This window comes from Pseudogymnoascus verrucosus (assembly GCF_001662655.1).
Source record: "Pseudogymnoascus verrucosus strain UAMH 10579 unplaced genomic scaffold scaffold_40, whole genome shotgun sequence".
Lineage (NCBI taxonomy): Eukaryota > Fungi > Ascomycota > Leotiomycetes > Thelebolales > Thelebolaceae > Pseudogymnoascus > Pseudogymnoascus verrucosus.
In genome coordinates this window covers 64,776-81,499 of record NW_017263691.1, presented here as the reverse complement: position 1 = coordinate 81,499, position 16,724 = coordinate 64,776, and the positions used below count along the sequence as shown (strand labels likewise).

At 54.2% G+C, this 16,724-nt stretch overlaps 6 protein-coding genes across 6 annotated transcripts; 3 read left to right on the top strand and 3 right to left on the bottom strand.

Annotated features, from left to right (window-relative positions):
* The first annotated feature begins 706 nt into the window (after nucleotides 1–706).
* Nucleotides 707–3,076, top strand: VE01_07807 (uncharacterized protein). The gene is made up of 4 exons (XM_018277240.2): nucleotides 707–1,095; nucleotides 1,144–1,741; nucleotides 1,789–2,405; nucleotides 2,456–3,076. The coding sequence occupies exons 1-4, from the start codon at nucleotides 741–743 to the stop codon at nucleotides 2,662–2,664; spliced, it is 1,779 nt and encodes a 592-aa protein (XP_018127967.1). The 5' UTR covers nucleotides 707–740; the 3' UTR covers nucleotides 2,665–3,076.
* Nucleotides 3,077–3,125: 49 nt separating this feature from the next.
* Nucleotides 3,126–4,991, bottom strand: VE01_07806 (uncharacterized protein). The gene is made up of 3 exons (XM_018277239.2): nucleotides 4,873–4,991; nucleotides 4,472–4,755; nucleotides 3,126–4,367 (listed from the first exon to the last, which is right to left on the bottom strand). The coding sequence occupies exons 1-3, from the start codon at nucleotides 4,913–4,915 to the stop codon at nucleotides 4,029–4,031; spliced, it is 666 nt and encodes a 221-aa protein (XP_018127966.1). The 5' UTR covers nucleotides 4,916–4,991; the 3' UTR covers nucleotides 3,126–4,028.
* On the top strand, nucleotides 4,918–6,117 carry EMC3 (ER membrane complex subunit 3). Its single transcript, XM_018277238.2, has 4 exons — nucleotides 4,918–5,200; nucleotides 5,253–5,286; nucleotides 5,351–5,711; nucleotides 5,767–6,117. The coding sequence occupies exons 1-4, from the start codon at nucleotides 5,154–5,156 to the stop codon at nucleotides 6,105–6,107; spliced, it is 783 nt and encodes a 260-aa protein (XP_018127965.1). The 5' UTR covers nucleotides 4,918–5,153; the 3' UTR covers nucleotides 6,108–6,117.
* Nucleotides 6,118–6,244: 127 nt separating this feature from the next.
* On the bottom strand, nucleotides 6,245–8,564 carry VE01_07804 (uncharacterized protein). Its single transcript, XM_018277237.2, has 2 exons — nucleotides 6,684–8,564; nucleotides 6,245–6,635 (listed from the first exon to the last, which is right to left on the bottom strand). Exons 1-2 carry the CDS (start codon nucleotides 8,426–8,428, stop codon nucleotides 6,311–6,313), a joined length of 2,070 nt encoding a protein of 689 aa, XP_018127964.1. The 5' UTR covers nucleotides 8,429–8,564; the 3' UTR covers nucleotides 6,245–6,310.
* A 141-nt stretch (nucleotides 8,565–8,705) lies between these two features.
* VE01_07803 (uncharacterized protein) lies at nucleotides 8,706–10,541 on the top strand. The gene is made up of 4 exons (XM_018277236.2): nucleotides 8,706–8,827; nucleotides 8,905–9,179; nucleotides 9,367–10,090; nucleotides 10,208–10,541. The coding sequence occupies exons 2-4, from the start codon at nucleotides 8,989–8,991 to the stop codon at nucleotides 10,301–10,303; spliced, it is 1,011 nt and encodes a 336-aa protein (XP_018127971.1). The 5' UTR covers nucleotides 8,706–8,827; nucleotides 8,905–8,988; the 3' UTR covers nucleotides 10,304–10,541.
* A 148-nt stretch (nucleotides 10,542–10,689) lies between these two features.
* VE01_07802 (uncharacterized protein) lies at nucleotides 10,690–16,202 on the bottom strand. The gene is made up of 2 exons (XM_018277235.2): nucleotides 13,271–16,202; nucleotides 10,690–13,098 (listed from the first exon to the last, which is right to left on the bottom strand). The coding sequence occupies exons 1-2, from the start codon at nucleotides 15,214–15,216 to the stop codon at nucleotides 11,058–11,060; spliced, it is 3,987 nt and encodes a 1,328-aa protein (XP_018127970.1). The 5' UTR covers nucleotides 15,217–16,202; the 3' UTR covers nucleotides 10,690–11,057.
* Nucleotides 16,203–16,724: the final 522 nt, after the last annotated feature.

The window sequence follows — 16,724 nt, the reverse complement described above, 5'->3', positions numbered from 1 at the left end:
GTGTTAACGGGGGGGTTTATTTTCTATCTGCTAAAGTGATGGTATCTTGGTGCAGTCGTCTAAACCTGGGAATGATTTTAGTATATATAGGCTGCTATTCTCATTATTCGTTCATACAAGAGCAAAACGAGAGAGAAAGTAATAACTGGATAACGAATACATACATGATACCCTACTACACCGCCGTCTACTCACGGCCAGTTGGTCCTAACGAAGATCAAGTAATAGTGGTGGTAAGGGTGTGGGAAGTCTAGCCTGCATCTCTATCCTACGCAAGTCCACTCGCCTCAAAAGCATGGATACGTCCTCATCTTCCACATACGACCATAGACTCAAGAGAATTGGGCATCCCGTCCGCTCTGCCATACACAAGCTTGCGTAACATCAGACTAATGGTCTCAATCGTGCCAATAGGCATGGCGCGGAATCACGGCCCCTTGCCGCCTGAAGGGTGAGGCGAGGGGTGAGCAGGGTGAGCAGGGCACTAAAATCCTACGAAATGCACACTAGTCTCAAAAGTTACCCCATTTATTACTGAGTTGAAAGATAATTCGGCCCTATCCCTTCTTTCAGGGATAGGGATAGGGCCGAATTATCTTTCAACTCCCTGAAAGAAAGGATAGGGCCGAATTAATAGTTTCGTCATCGTCAAGAACTATAAAACCCATGCACTGCCCCATAATAATCTTAAGAAATTCCCGTAGCCCACCTCGCTACTGTCAACTTTAAACCTTTCTATTATGATTGCTCCAACTCACTTTCGAACTTGGGCATTTGTCCTTGTCGCACCAGCTTTGCTAGTTTCCCATTGTGCCGCATTGGAACCCGAGTTTGATTTTATTATTGTTGGCGGTGGAACAGCAGGCCTGACTCTGGCCAATAGACTTACTGAGTTTCCGCATGTTACTGTCGCAGTAATTGAAGCAGGCGGTGAAGTCATTAACAATCCGAATGTGACGGACCCAAACTCCTTCACGCTCGCCCTTGGTACCGCGATCGACTGGCAATATGAATCTGTCAATCAAACTCATGCAGGAGACCAAAAAATCGCATATCACTCTGGCAAAGCTCTTGGTGGAACGAGCACAATCAATGGTATGGTATGATCTTAGCATCCCTAATGTTGATCGCTAACAAATCTAGGCATGACATATGTGCGCGCAGAGAAAGCTCAGATAGATGCTTGGGAAAAACTTGGAAATAGTGGATGGAGTTGGGACGACCTGTTCCCGTATTACCTAAAAAGCGAGCAGTTCGATTCTCCCACATCTGCTCAAGTCGAAGCAGGTGCAACATACGTTTCACAACAACATGGCAAAAAAGGTCCACTAAATGTAGGATATGGCTTTGGACTGCTGAATGGCACATACCACGAAGTGGTAGAACAGGCATGGAACAATTTGGGCATTCCTACGAGTCTTGATGTTAATGGTGGCAATGTTCGAGGCTTTACTGTTTGGCAGAGTACCATGAATCGGGATGCTAACCTGCGAGAAGATGCTGGTAGAGCGTATTACTACCCAGTTCAAAGCAGGCCCAATCTTCACGTGTTCCTAAACACAGTTGCAAATAGGATTACCTGGCGAGAGTCCACGAGCGAATGCGCTGTTGCAGGTGGTGTGGAAATAACAGCTGCGGATGGCACAGTTACTACCCTTGATGCCAAACGTGAAGTCATTCTCTCAGCCGGCTCATTAAGATCTCCTGCCATTCTCGAGCTCTCAGGAATAGGAAATCCCAGGTAGTTAAGCCTCCTCAAAAACACACCAAGTTTACTGACGTGAGAAGCATCCTAAATAAATCCGGAATTCCTGTCAAGGTCAACCTCCCCGCCGTCGGCGAAAATTTACAAGACCAACCGAACAGCCAGATTATCATGTCTTCTAATACAACGTTTAGTGGATCTATTCCATACGTAGCTTTCGGTTCAGCTTCTGATTTTTTGGACTCGCTGCCTAAAAATGTCAACTTAACGGCTTGGGCTGAGAAAGTTGCAGTCGCAATCGATCATGCTATTAGCGTATCATCGTTGGAACAACTTTTCCGCATACAATATGAATTAATTAACAACGGCGTTGTGGATGCAGAATCAATCCTCGAGACAACCTTCAGTATTGGCTTAGGTCCAAGCGGTTTGGTAGCTTCAGCATTTTGGCTTTTACTGCCCTTTTCCAGAGGCAACGTGCATATTAGCTCCTCGGATCCTTTGGCATATCCGGTCATAAACCCAAACTATTTCCTCGTTGACTTTGACGTCGACGTCCAAGTAGCGATTGCGAAATGGACAAGGAAATTCTGGGAAACGCCTCCTATCCAAGGTCTCGCAACTGAGACGTCTCCTGGATTTGATGCATTGCCTAAAGATGCTTCTTATGAGCAATGGGCGAATTGGGTGAAGACCACTTGTTAGTGTCCTACCTCTCTTGGGACGTTTTTCTTACTGACATTCACCAAGTTGCTGGGAATTCACACCCACTAGGAACGGCAGCTATGATGTCAAGAGAGCTTGGCGGAGTTGTGGATAGTGAGCTGAGGGTTTACGGGACGCAGAACGTAAGGGTTGTTGACGCAAGTGTTATCCCGACCCAGGTCAGTGGGCATTTGACGAGTACGATTTATGCGATTGCAGAGAAGATTGCCGATGTTATTAAGGTTAGCATTTAATTATCACGGGGAGCGTGATATAAACGTTAAAGATGATGCCTGTTACGAAGGATGGTGTGCGTCAGAAGCGTAGCGTGTGGTTTAGCTGTAGACTTCAAGGGGGGAGACACTGTAACCGGCTATACCGATCTTGAGGAAGTGCCAGATACCATTTGGGATCGAAAATTTGAATGACGATTGGACGCCTAGCTTAATGCTAGGATTTTGAACGAGAGGAGTCAACTCAGCCTCATATACGAGACGCAATGTGCACGGTCCATACCAAACGCCTCCACAAAACTACGCAGAATAGCCTCGCTTCTGTGCCAGAGCAAGCCGATCTTTAGGAGGAAGGGCTTTCCGTCCTATTGTAGTAGATATTGAAAAAAATACAAAGTTGTAGAAAGAGGACCTTGAAATGTGAAGGCGGGAGACTAGCCCTTTATACCATGTCCCTAGCTCAGCCATACTCACCTTCCTCACCCATCTAGCTCACCCTACTCACCTTGCTCACCCTGCTCACCCTGCTTACCTTGCTCACCATGCTCACCTACCCACCCAGCTCACCTGTGTGCATCTAATGTCGCAGTGCAACACGTCGTCAAAAATGGACCCACTTTTGGATGGTCGAGGTGGTCGAAACAAGGGTAAGGGCGGCGAGGCTCACCCGCTAGGCCAGATGGCACCGATTTAAGTAATATCCAGGTGTTTGCTTGAAATCGGTAGATTAGTAGTTGGGTGGGTGACCACCAGCGAATACCTACTGTTGCATGTAATTTTTTTGTTGCGTGAATAGCCACACGAGCATCCATGGCGTCGACCTGTTGCTTGCCTAGTATCAGTGAAAGATATCTGCCTTTAATGCGTCTGCATGGATTCAGATAGTACCTCCCGTATCACTGCACTGATCACTCCCGCCTGTATGCACCCGTCATCCAACACTGTATTGGGTAGGTTTAGATAGCATGCTATAGAGCAATAGTATCCATCGTTTTCACGTTGGCGCCTCCTCTCTTTTGTTAGGTAAGTTAGCCTTCCTATGATAAGTCTCTAAGCGCGTGTGTAGCATGTTGCAAGGCTGGTACACGGCGATAGGCCACCCCGTATTGTCATCTGTTGTGTCGATTGCATTGCTTGGGTCGATTGCATTGCTTGTGTCAATTGCATCTCTTTCGTCGCCCTCATATCTTTCATTTTCAGAACAGCCCATCAGAGTCCAGATTTCTTTCATATAAATTGTAAAACTGCCAACACAACTCTCCCCCTTTCACGCCAGCCAACCCCGACCGCGCGAGCATTACCCCCAATCCCAAACCCAACCCATTTTCCCTTCTCCTTGACTCAACGCCAGCCCGCAATCTCTAAAACCTACATGCTCTCTCCCTCTACGCCTTCTGCCTCCTCCCCCTCGCCCCCTCCCCACCAACAGCACTCCCACTAGCTCTGACAGCCTCCTCCACCGTCTCCCTCAACGCCGCCACCTCCGCCTCCTTCCCTTTAACCCCCAGCGCGGCCCTACCGGGATCAGCCTTCCCTATCACGGGAGCGGCTCCGGCGAGCATCTGCTGGAAGGGGAGGGCGACGAAGTGGCCTGCGCTGTCGAACCAGTCTGCGAAGGGGCGGGAGAGGGTGGTGGTTGTGGCGGCGGGGGAGGTGGGGGATTGAGAGGTTATGGTTAGGGTGTAGGTTGGGGTGTGCTTTTTTGTGGAGGTGGAGATTGCGATCTGGTGTGGTGTTAGCTTGCGCTCGGTTTTGGGGTGAGAGTGAGAGTGGGAGTGTGAGTGAGAAGGTGGGTGAGAGGGTGATGGGGATGGGATAGACAGCTTACCTTATCGCCCGCCTTACTAGTCCCTACATACACCGTCCCTCCCTCGACAAGCCAAACCCACAGCGTCAGCGCGCCATTCAGGAGCGTGTAAAGCGCGACGGCTGCCGCGCTGTAGTACTTCGTATCGTCGAAGCCGAGCTTGTAGTCCCAGCAGAAGCAGGCGGCGCAGATGGCGAAGGCCGAGTAGCCAAGCGCGAGGCGCACGTCGCAGAGCGTGTGCGATTGCTTGAAGGAGAGGGAATTGAGGTAGTTGGGGATTGCGTCGTCGGAGGTGTTTTTGAGGTCTGGGGGAATGAGTTAGTTTGGTGGTTTGACAGGTGGAGCTTGGGAGCTTGGGGTGTGAGAGATGGATGGGGGTAATTGGTGCAGTTTTGAGGGGGGTTGAATTGTAAATAACATACCTGACAGTGAATGCACCGTGATCTTCGCATTTGCGTCCGCCATATCTTCTAAATTGTTGTTGTTCGTCTTTGGTCTCAGGGCGCGCGCGAAACAACTTCCTACCACGAGACGAGGCTGACAGCTCGCGTTGGCGTTTCCGACAATCTGGCTTTAGGACACGCCAGTGACGCGGAAGGCTCCGCTTAGCTAGACGAAAGCTACTCTCAACGTCACCCCTGTGCCACTACGAGAAACCTTCAGCAGCACCACCTCGTCGCTGCCGCAGAACAAGTCAATCAATATGGCGCAAGCGGTTGTGCAGACGATCCGAAGGGATCCCCAGTTATTGTGAGTTGGCAATGGGTGCGGCGACGAGATTTGATGAGCTGACTTGAGGTAGCATATGGATCCTCTTCCCCATCATCACGGTTATGGTACATATACCCCCCACTGCCCACCTCAGACATACATACACAATCTAACACCTCCCCCTTCAAGATCTTAACCGGTGTCCTCCGCCACTACGTCACAGTCCTCATCGCCTCGACGCCGAAGAAACTCGACCTCCTCTCGCTGCGCGAGCAGCGCTCCCTCCAGCGCGGCATCACCTTCCGCACGAACGCAGCCGTCATCTCCGACGCCGCCTTCCAGGCTCGCAAGAACACCCTCGTCTCTGCCTTCCAGTCTGGCGCCTACCTCAAGAACCCCGACGCTAAGGGCCAGCCGCCTGCGAACCCAATGACTGACCCCGCTGCTATGGAGGGCATGATGGGGATGATGAAGGGGAACATGACTATGATTGTCCCGCAGACGCTCATCATGGGATGGATCAACGCCTTCTTCAGCGGATTCGTCGTTTGTTCGTCTCCCCCCTCCCCATAAACCGTAGCAGCAGCCAGGCTAACCTCCCCCAGTGAAACTCCCCTTCCCCATCACTCCGAAGTTCAAACAAATGCTCCAAGCCGGCGTAGCAACACGCGACCTCGACGCCCGCTGGGTGTCCTCCATCTCGCTCTACTTCATCTGCCTCTTCGGCCTGCAGACCGTCTTCATCTACCTCCTCGGCAGCGACAACGCAGCGAGCCAGATGGCGCAGCAGCAGATGGGTGGGCCGCCGCCGGGAGCGAATATGATGGGGCCTGGTGCGGATCCGGATAAGATGTTCCAGGGCGAGGCGGAGAATATCGAGGTCATGGCGCATGAGTATATTTTGGATGGGGTTGAGGATCGGTTGTTGCAGAGTGTGAAGGCGTAGGTGTGGGAGGGAGGGGTAATGAATGGAATGGGCGTGTATAATGTATTGGATGATGCTATCGGATAGACTAGAATTGGCATGGTTTTGGAATACATACTTGTACACATCAAATAAAGCTGAAGAGATATATTCTATCTGCCGGTTTCAATCTTCTTCATAAGTTTGGGCGGCAATAGTGACCCAAGGAGCTGGCCGTAACCAAACTAAACATCAGTACTCCCCTCATCCGTCCCCGTGAAAATACTCCACACCCGCTTGCTAACACTTTTCCCAACCTCCTTATCCGTAAACACCCCGTCCTTGTTCGCGCTCTTTCGAACATGCGTCAAGGCATCCTTCCCCTCCTTCTTCAAGCCCTCGACCAGCGTCTTGACACTTGGATACTCTGCTGCAATACCATACGCAATAGGAGCCGTCACGCGGTTGACCTCTTGCAGCATCCTGACATAGGTGTCCGGTGCGTCCTCGCCGGTCTTGATCTGCCCCGTCTCCATGCAAAACGCAGTGTCGAGGGCCATACGTTGGCGGCTTTAGATGTTAGTTATAGCGCCTAATATGAGATGATGGAAGACTTACCGATAGGGTATGGTAGCGATGTGCTGCGTGAACACCGCGAACCACTCCGCCGTCTCCACCAGAGCAGTTGTGTGATGAATCAACACGCCATGAATAACCTGCAGCCGCAGCAGCGCATCCTCAATCATATCCTCATCAACATACTCCGCAGCCTTCTTCCTCGACCTCTGGGAGCTTGTTCCCCCGTCCACTTCACCCATCTGCCGCCTCACCGCATCCGTAAACTGGCGATTCCTCACATTCCTATTCTTCCTCATCCACGCAGTTAGACCCTCAATAAGATAGATTATCTCGAACCCATCAAACCGCGCCTTCATCCTTAGTACGTGAGAGTCAAGATCCTTCCCATCCTCGTTCGTTCCGAGAGCTACAAATTCGGCGGCGGGCATGTAGCAAAGGACGTGTTTCTCGTCTTCGATCACAGAAGGTACAGGCTCCCAGTGTCCCTCTGTTTCGTTGTACTTTGCATCCACCTTTCTCTTCCACCGTAGCACATTCTGCACGGTGCCACTGCAATCCCACTCTTGGTAGTTACATCCTATCTTCCCAAAGAATCCCTCGGCCTGCTGCCTGAGTTTCTCATCGAGACCAGATGGAAACACCGCAATCATCTCGGGGGTTGCGACTTTCTTGTCGATGCGCAGGGTGTTGACCTTCGCTAGATCCGCCGCAATCTGTTTGTCTCTCGCCTTCCCCTCCCTAACAAGCCGCTTACGCTCAGCTTCAGCCTCTTTCTCAGCCTGCTTCTGTTCTGCGGTTTTGACGACACGTTTAGGCTTATCAACCTTTGGAGCACTCTTGCCACTACCGGGTTTGTAGGCGATATACGCAGCAGGGGCACGAGCAATCGCAGATACTTGACCGGATGCAACCTGGGAGGCCATCACAGCGATATCCGGCAGGTCGAAATCAGAATCGTCATCGTCGAACACGTCCACCGCCGCCCTACTAACAGTATTTGCCGGCCTACTTTCTTCAATATCAGATAGATCTGCATCCCGCTCTATTTCTCGCCTCCGCTGGCGCCTCCTTTCCTCAGCTAACTGCAGGAAATCCGGCGACGATGTAAACGTGATCGGGTCATCGTCGAAAACACACGTCGCCGATCTCTTCAACCCACTCGCCTTCGGTGGTCCAGTAGTGGTTTTGGAATACGGTGGCGCGGCTGAGATATCCGAGACTACTCTCCGAAAACCTTTGTTCAACGGAGGCAGCGTCGCGGGTTCGGGCGTCACCCTCTGCCTTTTGCTTGGGGGAGGGTGTAAGTCTGCTGGCGGACGAAACGTGTCTGCGATGCCGGAATCAAGAGAGTCGTCGGAAAGGAACATAAAATCATTATTCGATGGCCTTTTGGAGAGCGGTGATGGTCTGTAGAAAGTCTCGGATTCTGGCTCAACTGGTACATTGCTCCAATCCCAACCAGTGCTCACAAGTGGGCTGCGCGTTACTTCTGGCACAGCAGCCGGCAACGCGGTGATATCCTCATTATCCAGATCTATCCACTCCTGCGCCTTTCCATGGACTGTGCTCTTAATACTCTTAAACCCATCCCGCGAATCACTCCTCTTGTCACGGCTTCCGCTTGCGCTCGCCTTGGCAGCCACAGACACAGCTTCCGACGCTGTAACTTTAGCAAGCCTTGCAGCCGCCTCCAGGGGCGCCTTATACGTGTTCCTCGGGCGCACAATCGGAGCTCGAGGAGGCGGACTCGAGCTCGACAAGAGGTTAATGACTTCGATAGGCATGGCGTTCTTTGTTTGCCCTTGTTTACGCTGGTCTCAATCGCTGTAGCCAAAATATGGACAAACACTCTCTTTTCCACCCCCGATAATTCCGTGAGCAATTGAAGTCGTAATCGCGATCCCGCGCGACTGATTGATTTGGCAATTAGTTGTTTCCCATCACGCGCGATGTCGACAAGGTACTGACGCGAACGATCCGCGCTATCACATGACCGCGATTAGTGAATTTCTTAATTTGTGTGACGTCCCTGCATCCCCAATATAAAAATTATGAGCGCGAGATAAATTGTGACACAAAAAGAGCTACTAGAACTATAAATTATAAGAACCCCGCCACTATTCAAATCTATACCTTCCTCCTTTCAAATTCACTGCTCCATAAATCCGGCAACCTCGATTCTGGTGAATATTTCCCCATCTCCAAATTTTTTATCTCTCCGATACCCCGCCGAACCCCGCGCTAAAATTGTGAAATCCAGATAAATATCTCCAACCCTTATAACAGGGCCACCAGCAGTTGCTCCCCCATTGCTTAGAGCCTTTTCTCGATCTAAATCTCTGCAATGGCCAGCGCCGAGCTCCCGCCAACATGCAAGGTCGTCCTCGCCGGGGGCATCGCAAAGGGCCTCTTGGCCGAGGTGGCAGAGGGCCTGTCGACGCTGAAGACCAAGCCACGTGTGATAGGACTTTTGGCCAACGATGATCCGGCGGCGAAGATGTATGCGGATTGGTCGTCCAAGACCTGTATTGAGAAGTGAGTTAGCTGTTCTTCCGTCTCGTCGTGTCTGTCTCCATTTCTAAATATATGCCCCGCCATCACGTGGTTCTCCTTTCACCCCTCCATTTCACGATATAAGGTCTCCTTCACCACCCCGCCTCCCCAAAGCCCTCACGACGGAAAGAAATTTTTTCCCCAGCAAGACACTAACCCGCCCCCCCAGCGGCTTCTCCTTCGACCTCCAAACCGTCACCAAAGACACCCTAGAAGACGCCATCCAATCCGCCAACGCCGACCCCTCCATCAACGGCATCCTCGTCTACTACCCCGTCTTCGGCCCCACGCAAGACCGCTACATCCAGCAACTCGTCGCCCTCGACAAGGACGTCGAAGGCCTCGCTCACCGCTACGTCTTCAACTTGTACCAGAACATCCGCTTCCTCGACCCTGCGAAGACGCTCAAGTCCATCCTCCCTTGCACCCCGTTGGCGGCTGTGAAGGTGCTCGAGCATTTGGGTGTCTATAATACTATCTTGCCTTATGGGAATAGGTTGCACGGCCGCACCATCACCGTCATCAACAGATCAGAAGTAGTCGGCCGTCCCCTCGCCGCCCTCCTCGCCAACGACGGCGCAACAGTCTACAGCGTCGACATAGCCGACGTACAACTCTTCACGCGCGGCACCGGTCTCAAGCGCCACCACCACACCGTTCACGAGAAGCCAGGGTGGGAACTCAAAGACTGCCTGCCGATCAGCGACGTGGTGATCAGCGGAGTACCAGGGGAGAAATTCAAGGTCCCGACAGAGTTGATTAGGGATGGGGCTGTGTGTGTGAATTTCTCGAGCGAGAGGAATTTCGATGGCGTGGCGGTGAAGGAGAAGGCGAGTATTTATGTGCCGGCGATTGGGAAGGTTACTATTGCGGTGTTGTTGAGGAATCAGTTGGTATGTTGTCTTTCCTTTCTTTTCTTCCTTTCCTCCTGCTTCTTCTTCCCCTTGTTTTGTTTTGTCGTCTTCTGGGCGGCGTATCTGTGTGTATGGAAATTTACTAACAACCAACAGCGCCTCGTACAAAACCAAGCCGCCCGCCCCGCAGCAATGGAAGCAGCAGTAGAAGCCACCAAAGCCGAAGTCTCCGGCGTCGTGACCTCTATCTGAGGGCAGCCAGCCACCCGTCGGTTTTCAGACATTAGTTTACGCCTAGCGATCGATAGATGGGTGAAGGGAAGGGGAGGGAAGGGGAATGTTCAACATGAAGCAACGAATAGATAGACCAACCAATCAAGGAAGGAAGTGTCGAAGGAAGATAAAAAAAAGAAAGAAGACATTGGATAAGGGATGGGGAGGGGGTGCGCGTATATAGAATTTCATACACACATTTGAGTTTTTTTTGGCCTGTTAAATTCATCATCCGTTCCCGACTTCTCAGTTGCTTGAATGAGATTCACACTCTTACAGTTTCACACACTACACACCAAAAAAATAATACATAAACCATCCATTTTACTACCCTACCCCCCGCCAGATCCCACCCAACCAATCTACCAATCTAACCCACAAAAAACCAACCCCCTTTAAAAACACAAGTACAAAAGCGCCATCCCATGCAGGGTATACCTCCCCCCCTTCCCCTTTCCATCCTCCTCTCCCACCTTTCCGTCGTATTTCTCATCTCCATACATTCAGCGCTAAAGCAAAGTCCAGACAGACAAGTAACAAACAACAGACAGTAAAAAAAATACCAACAGAGGCGCCGCAAAAAATGCAGAATCGAGTCGAGTCGAGTCCTTCCACGTTTCCCCCTCGTACGCGTGGAGGATGTGGTTGGGGGGGGGGGGTAGACAGAACAATGCCGAGCCAGCGCGCACCGCCCCTCTCCGGAGTATTAAGAAGGCAGCAGCAGCAGCAGCACCTAAAAGCTCACCTCCCCCTCCTCCATCTCCTCCCCCACCCCCTCCATCCCCCCACCCATCCCATCAACCCCCCCCACCTCCCCCATAATCTCCCCCAAATACCTCCTCAAACTCCTCAACCCCCTCAAAAACCCCCTATCAGGCTCCCCCGGATGCCTAGGCGGACATCTCCTCCCCACCCCCCCTCCCACGCCTCCATTCTCAGCCGTGACGCAGTTCGCGAAATCCGCTATCTTGAAATCTATTTCGCGCCCCTTGCGTGGTTGCTGTTGCTGGTCGGGGTCGACAGTTGGTGATGGGGGTGCAGTAGTGCCATTCGCGGCAGCGGCAGCGGCAGCAGCAGCAGCAGCCGCCGCAGCCTTAGCCGCCTCAGCAGCCTTAACCTCCTCCTCGCTCGCGCCATCATAAAACATAAGCAAGCTAGCCGCATAGAACCTATACCCCTCCAAACCCCCTATGAGGACCTCCAACCTCCCAATCCGCTCCAACAACCTGCCCACCCTCCTCCTCAATTCCTCCTCACCTCCCCTCTTCCCATCCCACAAAAACCTCCTCAGCGCGCCCCGAAACCCTTCTCCCTCCGTCAAGTCCCTGCCGTAATACTTGTCCTGGAAAATATACCCCTGACTCTCGCGATCCCACACCTGCAGTCCGCAGACGCGCACGCCCAGGGCGCGGGAGGTGGTAGCAGCGCACTTCCGCCGCTGCGAGGCCTGCTTAGCAGAGTCGGCGTCAACGCCATACTGTCGCGTGCCCATTTTAAGATCCATGATACACGGTCTCCGCATCCCCGCCGTCAGATCCTCCAGGAGCAGGAAATACTCCACTCTCGAATCAGGCTGCGTCTGCGTCTGCGCCTCCTTCGGGTTTGCCGGGCGCGGCAGCACAGGAAGGGGTGGTGGGGTGGGGGCGTCTGTGGCGGTGGGTATGATATCCGTCTCAACCGGCTGCTCAACCACATGCGGCGGTTCCTGGATAACCGGAAGTAGCGGAAGAGAAGTCGTAGTCTGCAGCGCTGTGGCGGGTAGTACGACATCGGGGTCCATGGCAAACACATCCTCCTCCGCATCGCCCGTATACCCCGGATCATCCGCCTCAGCGAAGTACTTCAGACTCCCCCTGTCCTTCTCCCCTTCCTCCGGTCTCCTCCGGAGTCCACCACTACTATACCGTCTCTTCTTCTTCCCCTTCGGTGTCTCCACCGGCGCCACCGTCTCCGCCTCAGGCGCACTAGTCCCAATCTGCTCCGCGAACTCCTCCTCATCGCTCAACACGCCATTCTCCCCCTTCTTCGCCTCCGTAGCAGCCTCAGCATGTGCCCCCCCAGTAGCAACAGGAATAGAAACACCCCTCCCCACCTTCGTCGGACTCCCCCCCCCATCCACCCCCCTCCTCAGCGCCGCCGCCTTAATAGCCTGCATCCTCAGCGACACATCCTCCTCCTCTCTCCCGCCGAGATTCAGATTCGAATCCGACGTCGTAGCCCTCAGCACCGGCGGCACAGCTCTATGCGCCAGATCCCTTCGTAGATGATGCTGTCCTGGCTTCTTATGCGGCTGCACCTGCACCGGCTGCCTCAGGAACGCCTCCCCGAAGACCTCATAGCGGAGTTTGCGATTCACCGTCGTCGCGCCCCAGCTGACGGCATGACGATCCGAGAGCGTCGGTCTCTCCTCGCCATTAACCGGCTCTGACGTGCTGCGACCGGTCTTGTGGTCGGGCGAGACGTGGATGTTGGAGTCGGAGAGGGATTTATACGGCGTCTCTGTGAGCGGGATCGGGCCGCCCTGCATGAAGCTCTTGGGGATGATGTGGCGGTTATCCGCGAAGGTGACGGTAGGCGTCGGGATCGGGCCGGCGGCGAGGGACTGGCTGATGACGCGCGGGCGAATGCCGTTTGTGTCGCCGAGGGTGGAGGGTAAGGTGCCGTTATGGGCGGCTGTGGCTTTTGCGGCGATGAGCTCGGCGGCGCCGGTGTTTTTGAGGGTGGGTTTGCGTTTGAGTTGTTTTTCGAAGGTGACGTTCAAGACTCCGATGTACCTAAAATACAAATAATCCCATCAGCACACACTCTCTCCAACGACACAAACACGAACAACAAAGCGGTGGACAAGATCATATAGTCTTCCAAGGCTCATCTTCATCGCCGCCAGCAGCGCGTGGGGGTTACCGGGGAAGACCGGGCGGGTGAGTAAATAAAAAGAAAACATACCTCGGCATGAACTTCAACAGCGCCGGATGATAATGCTCCACCGTCTCGTAGAACTGATTCTCGCGATTATTCAACTGCTTACACACCGCGCGCTTCGAGAAGCGCCAGAGCGTCGTGTGCCCGCCGACTTGGTGCTTATATGGGATGAGCTCGATGGCCTCGAGCGGCCCCGCCGCCTTGGGGCTAGGCTGCTGCTGCGCCGAGTCCTGTGTCGGTGCGCGCTCGCGCGTCTTCATAGTGTAGTCCTGCAGCGACGGCCTTCGCTCGGTCGGAGTAACATCGACATCCTCTCCCTGCTCCTGCGTAACAGGGACCTGCTCCTCGCCCTTCGCAGACGGATAACTAGCATCGCTAGAACTAAGAGTATTACCCGACGTCTGCGAAAAGAACCCCGACGCCGTTCTCGACCTCGGACTCACCAGCTCCGGCGACAACTTCGCCGGCGACACCTCCTTCTCCACCTCATGCGGCGCAACCTCATGTTCCACCAGCCAGCGCTCCTCCTCTCCCCTCTCGCGTCGATCCTTCAACGGCTCGCGACATGGCGGGGTATTCTGCGGCGACTCATCCCCCGGCTCGCGGGAGCTCTGATGCGGCACGAACAGCGCGGACGAAATCTTCTCCTCGCTCGACTCCTCGTCCGAGTTCGGCGACTCGGTGCGCGGCTTCTCGTCGCCCGAGGTAGCGGGCGCGGTGCTGTCGTCCGAGGGGACGCTGATGCTCAGGTCGGCGGTGGGTTGGCGCTCGGAGTCGGTGATGGGGATGCTGTTGGAGAAGGAGGAGCCTTTCGTGGCGGCGGGGGTGAGATTGTGGCGGCTGCGGAGGTCGTCGAGGAGTTGTGCGGGGAGTGTGTTTTGTCGCTCTGGGCGCCGCGGTGACTCGTCGGATTTCCCGGTTGTGTTCGCCCTGCTCATCCTCCCTGCGACGGTGTGATGCCGCGAGGTCGGTGGCGCAGTGCTCGTCGGTTCCACAATCGGTAAATCGAAATAGCTCCCCGACACATCCTCCGCAGGAGTCTGCTCGGTCGACCCAGCAATAGGAGACAACCTATCTTCCCCCTTCATCTGCGCCTCTCCAGCACCCTCACCACCCGCTCCCTTCTCATCCCTCAACCGACTCCTCCTCGCCGACTCCTCCGGCAACCCTTCCTTAAACAATCTCACACTATGACTCGACTTCCGACTGCGACTATTATGCGTCTCCCCCGCCAGCGCCTGCGTAATCGACTTCTCCACCTGCCCATCCTCTCCCGGACTGAGCGCCTCATCGCCAATACTCCACGCCATCCCCGCGCCAGGCATCCTCTGCCCATCCCTCCAGCTGCGGTATTCGGCTCTAAACCCCTCCGTCGGCGGGCGCTCCGAGATATCGCCCGGCGCAATCCCCTCGCCGTCGGTAGCGGGGCGCGTATACGTATACCCCGTATCGCCAGGGTTCGTCATCGTGCCACCGCTGACGTCTCGCTGCGCAAAGCTCGCCGTGGTAGCGCCCATCTTCTCGCGCGAAGTGCGCTCCAGCGAATTGCCGCGCACGCGCGTCGAGCGCAGGAAGGCGCGGTGGTCGTGCAGCAGCGCGTTGACGTGGTTAATATTCATATCATGTAAATTATACCTCGCCGTCTGTTGCGGCGGCGAGAGCGGGCGCATAGTCTGTGCCGCCATATCTTTCGTTTCTCGGGGAAGCAATTGCTCCCGTCGTTGTGTTCTCTGCCGTAGCAGCTCGTCGTCTCCTACCGCGGCGTCTGCGTTCACAGCAGCAGCATCCGCCGTCGTCGACTCGTCAACCTCGTACGTCGGGGCGAGCAATTTCGTTAGCAGACTCGAAGACGTGGCGCGGCGCTGAGGGAGTAGTCCACGGGACGAGATCCCCGCGACGGCGGCGGGGGGCCGGGCGCCATTTTGTACGCCGCCCGGGGCGTGGGCGGGCTCCGAGGGGGGCTTCGCCATGGGGCGCGCATCTAAGGGCCGTGTGGCGGATTGGTTCGTCGGCGGGCTTGCGCGCGCTGTTGTTGGTGCTGTGTCTGTGTCTGGCCGGGAGCGTGTTTCGTGGGGACTGGGTGATGCGATGGGGGGCTGCTGCTCGGTCACGTTCGTGGCGTGGATCGGCTGTATGGGCTGGCTGGCTTGTCGGGTGGGTGGTGGGTGCCCAGTTCTTGGGGTTACACCGTACACGTGCACGCTGTGCTGGACGCTCTCTCGCTCTTGGGTCCTCTTGGGGATCCCGTGGTCTGGCCAGCGATGGAAGGAGGCGATTATGGGCGGGAAAGGGAAGGAGCGAACGAGCGTGGTTGAGGTAGAGGTGAGATGTGGAAGTGGCGGTGGGAGCGAGCAGCAATCAATCCGTCATTCAATCGAAATGCGCGCTTTTTATCGTTCCGTGAGGTGAGGTGAAGAAAGGCCGATGCAGTGCTTGCAGTGCTGCAGTGTGTGTGTGTGTGCGTCTGTAGGTTTTCTGTACCTCTATGTCGTCTGTGTCTTGTCTCCCTGCCGTGTCTGAGAACTGTACCTGCGCAAAGCTCTTCCCTGTTCTTCTTCACAGTAGTCGTTATACGGGGAAATATGTATGGATAGACACCACTGCAGGTTGGTCTGTGTGAATAGGATCGATGTGCAGCGGTCTGTGGGTTGGTTGTGCTTGTGCTTGTGCTTGTGCTCGAGTAAGGCGTGTATACCTCTAGGTAGTTGTGTTGTGAGTAGACCGTGGTACCCTCGTCGATGTAAGCTCTCTCTGCGTGTCTGGGTGTCTGCGTGGGTTGTTTTGCAGATCGACGAAGGGGAATGGAATGCGGTAAGATGAGGCTTTTTCGGTGGTTGTCGGTGGGTTGAGGGTTGTCTTGGTTGTACTGTTGTTAGTGTTAGTTTCGTGGTGGTGGCTTGGGGTGCTAGACGGGGGATTGTTTAGTGGATGGTTTGTGGGTTTGGTGGGTTGATTGGGGGAATGTTAGTGGTTGACAGTGAATGATAGTGGGTTGTTCTTACTAAAAGAAGCTGGGACGAGTGATCCCGTGGGCTGGCTCGCTATTCCCGTGGGCCCGGGTAGAGGTACGGTGTGTACAGTGTAATACAGACATAAGTACATACAAATCCAGACAATTACAGACGAATGAAGACGCGACGTGGACGATATAAACATCGAGATAGGGAGTCTAGAAGTGAGTATAGAAAGAGTAGAAGAAGACCACTACAATCCACTAACTTCAGCTTCACAATTACCGAATTGGGCCATAAACACACTTCAATTGACCTCCCATCCCTCTCCAACCTCCCATCCCATTTCCCCTCTCTCTCCTCACCAGATAACCCCTCCTCCCCCGCCGGCCCGTCATTTCTCCATTCCCTCCTTCCCTCTTCCCTGTCTATCCCCCTCCCTTCTCCCAACCTCCCCCTGTTCACCGCCTTGCTTTGCTAGCTATAGAGCTTTTTTTCTCCTTCCCTGTCTTCTTTCCCATGCCGAT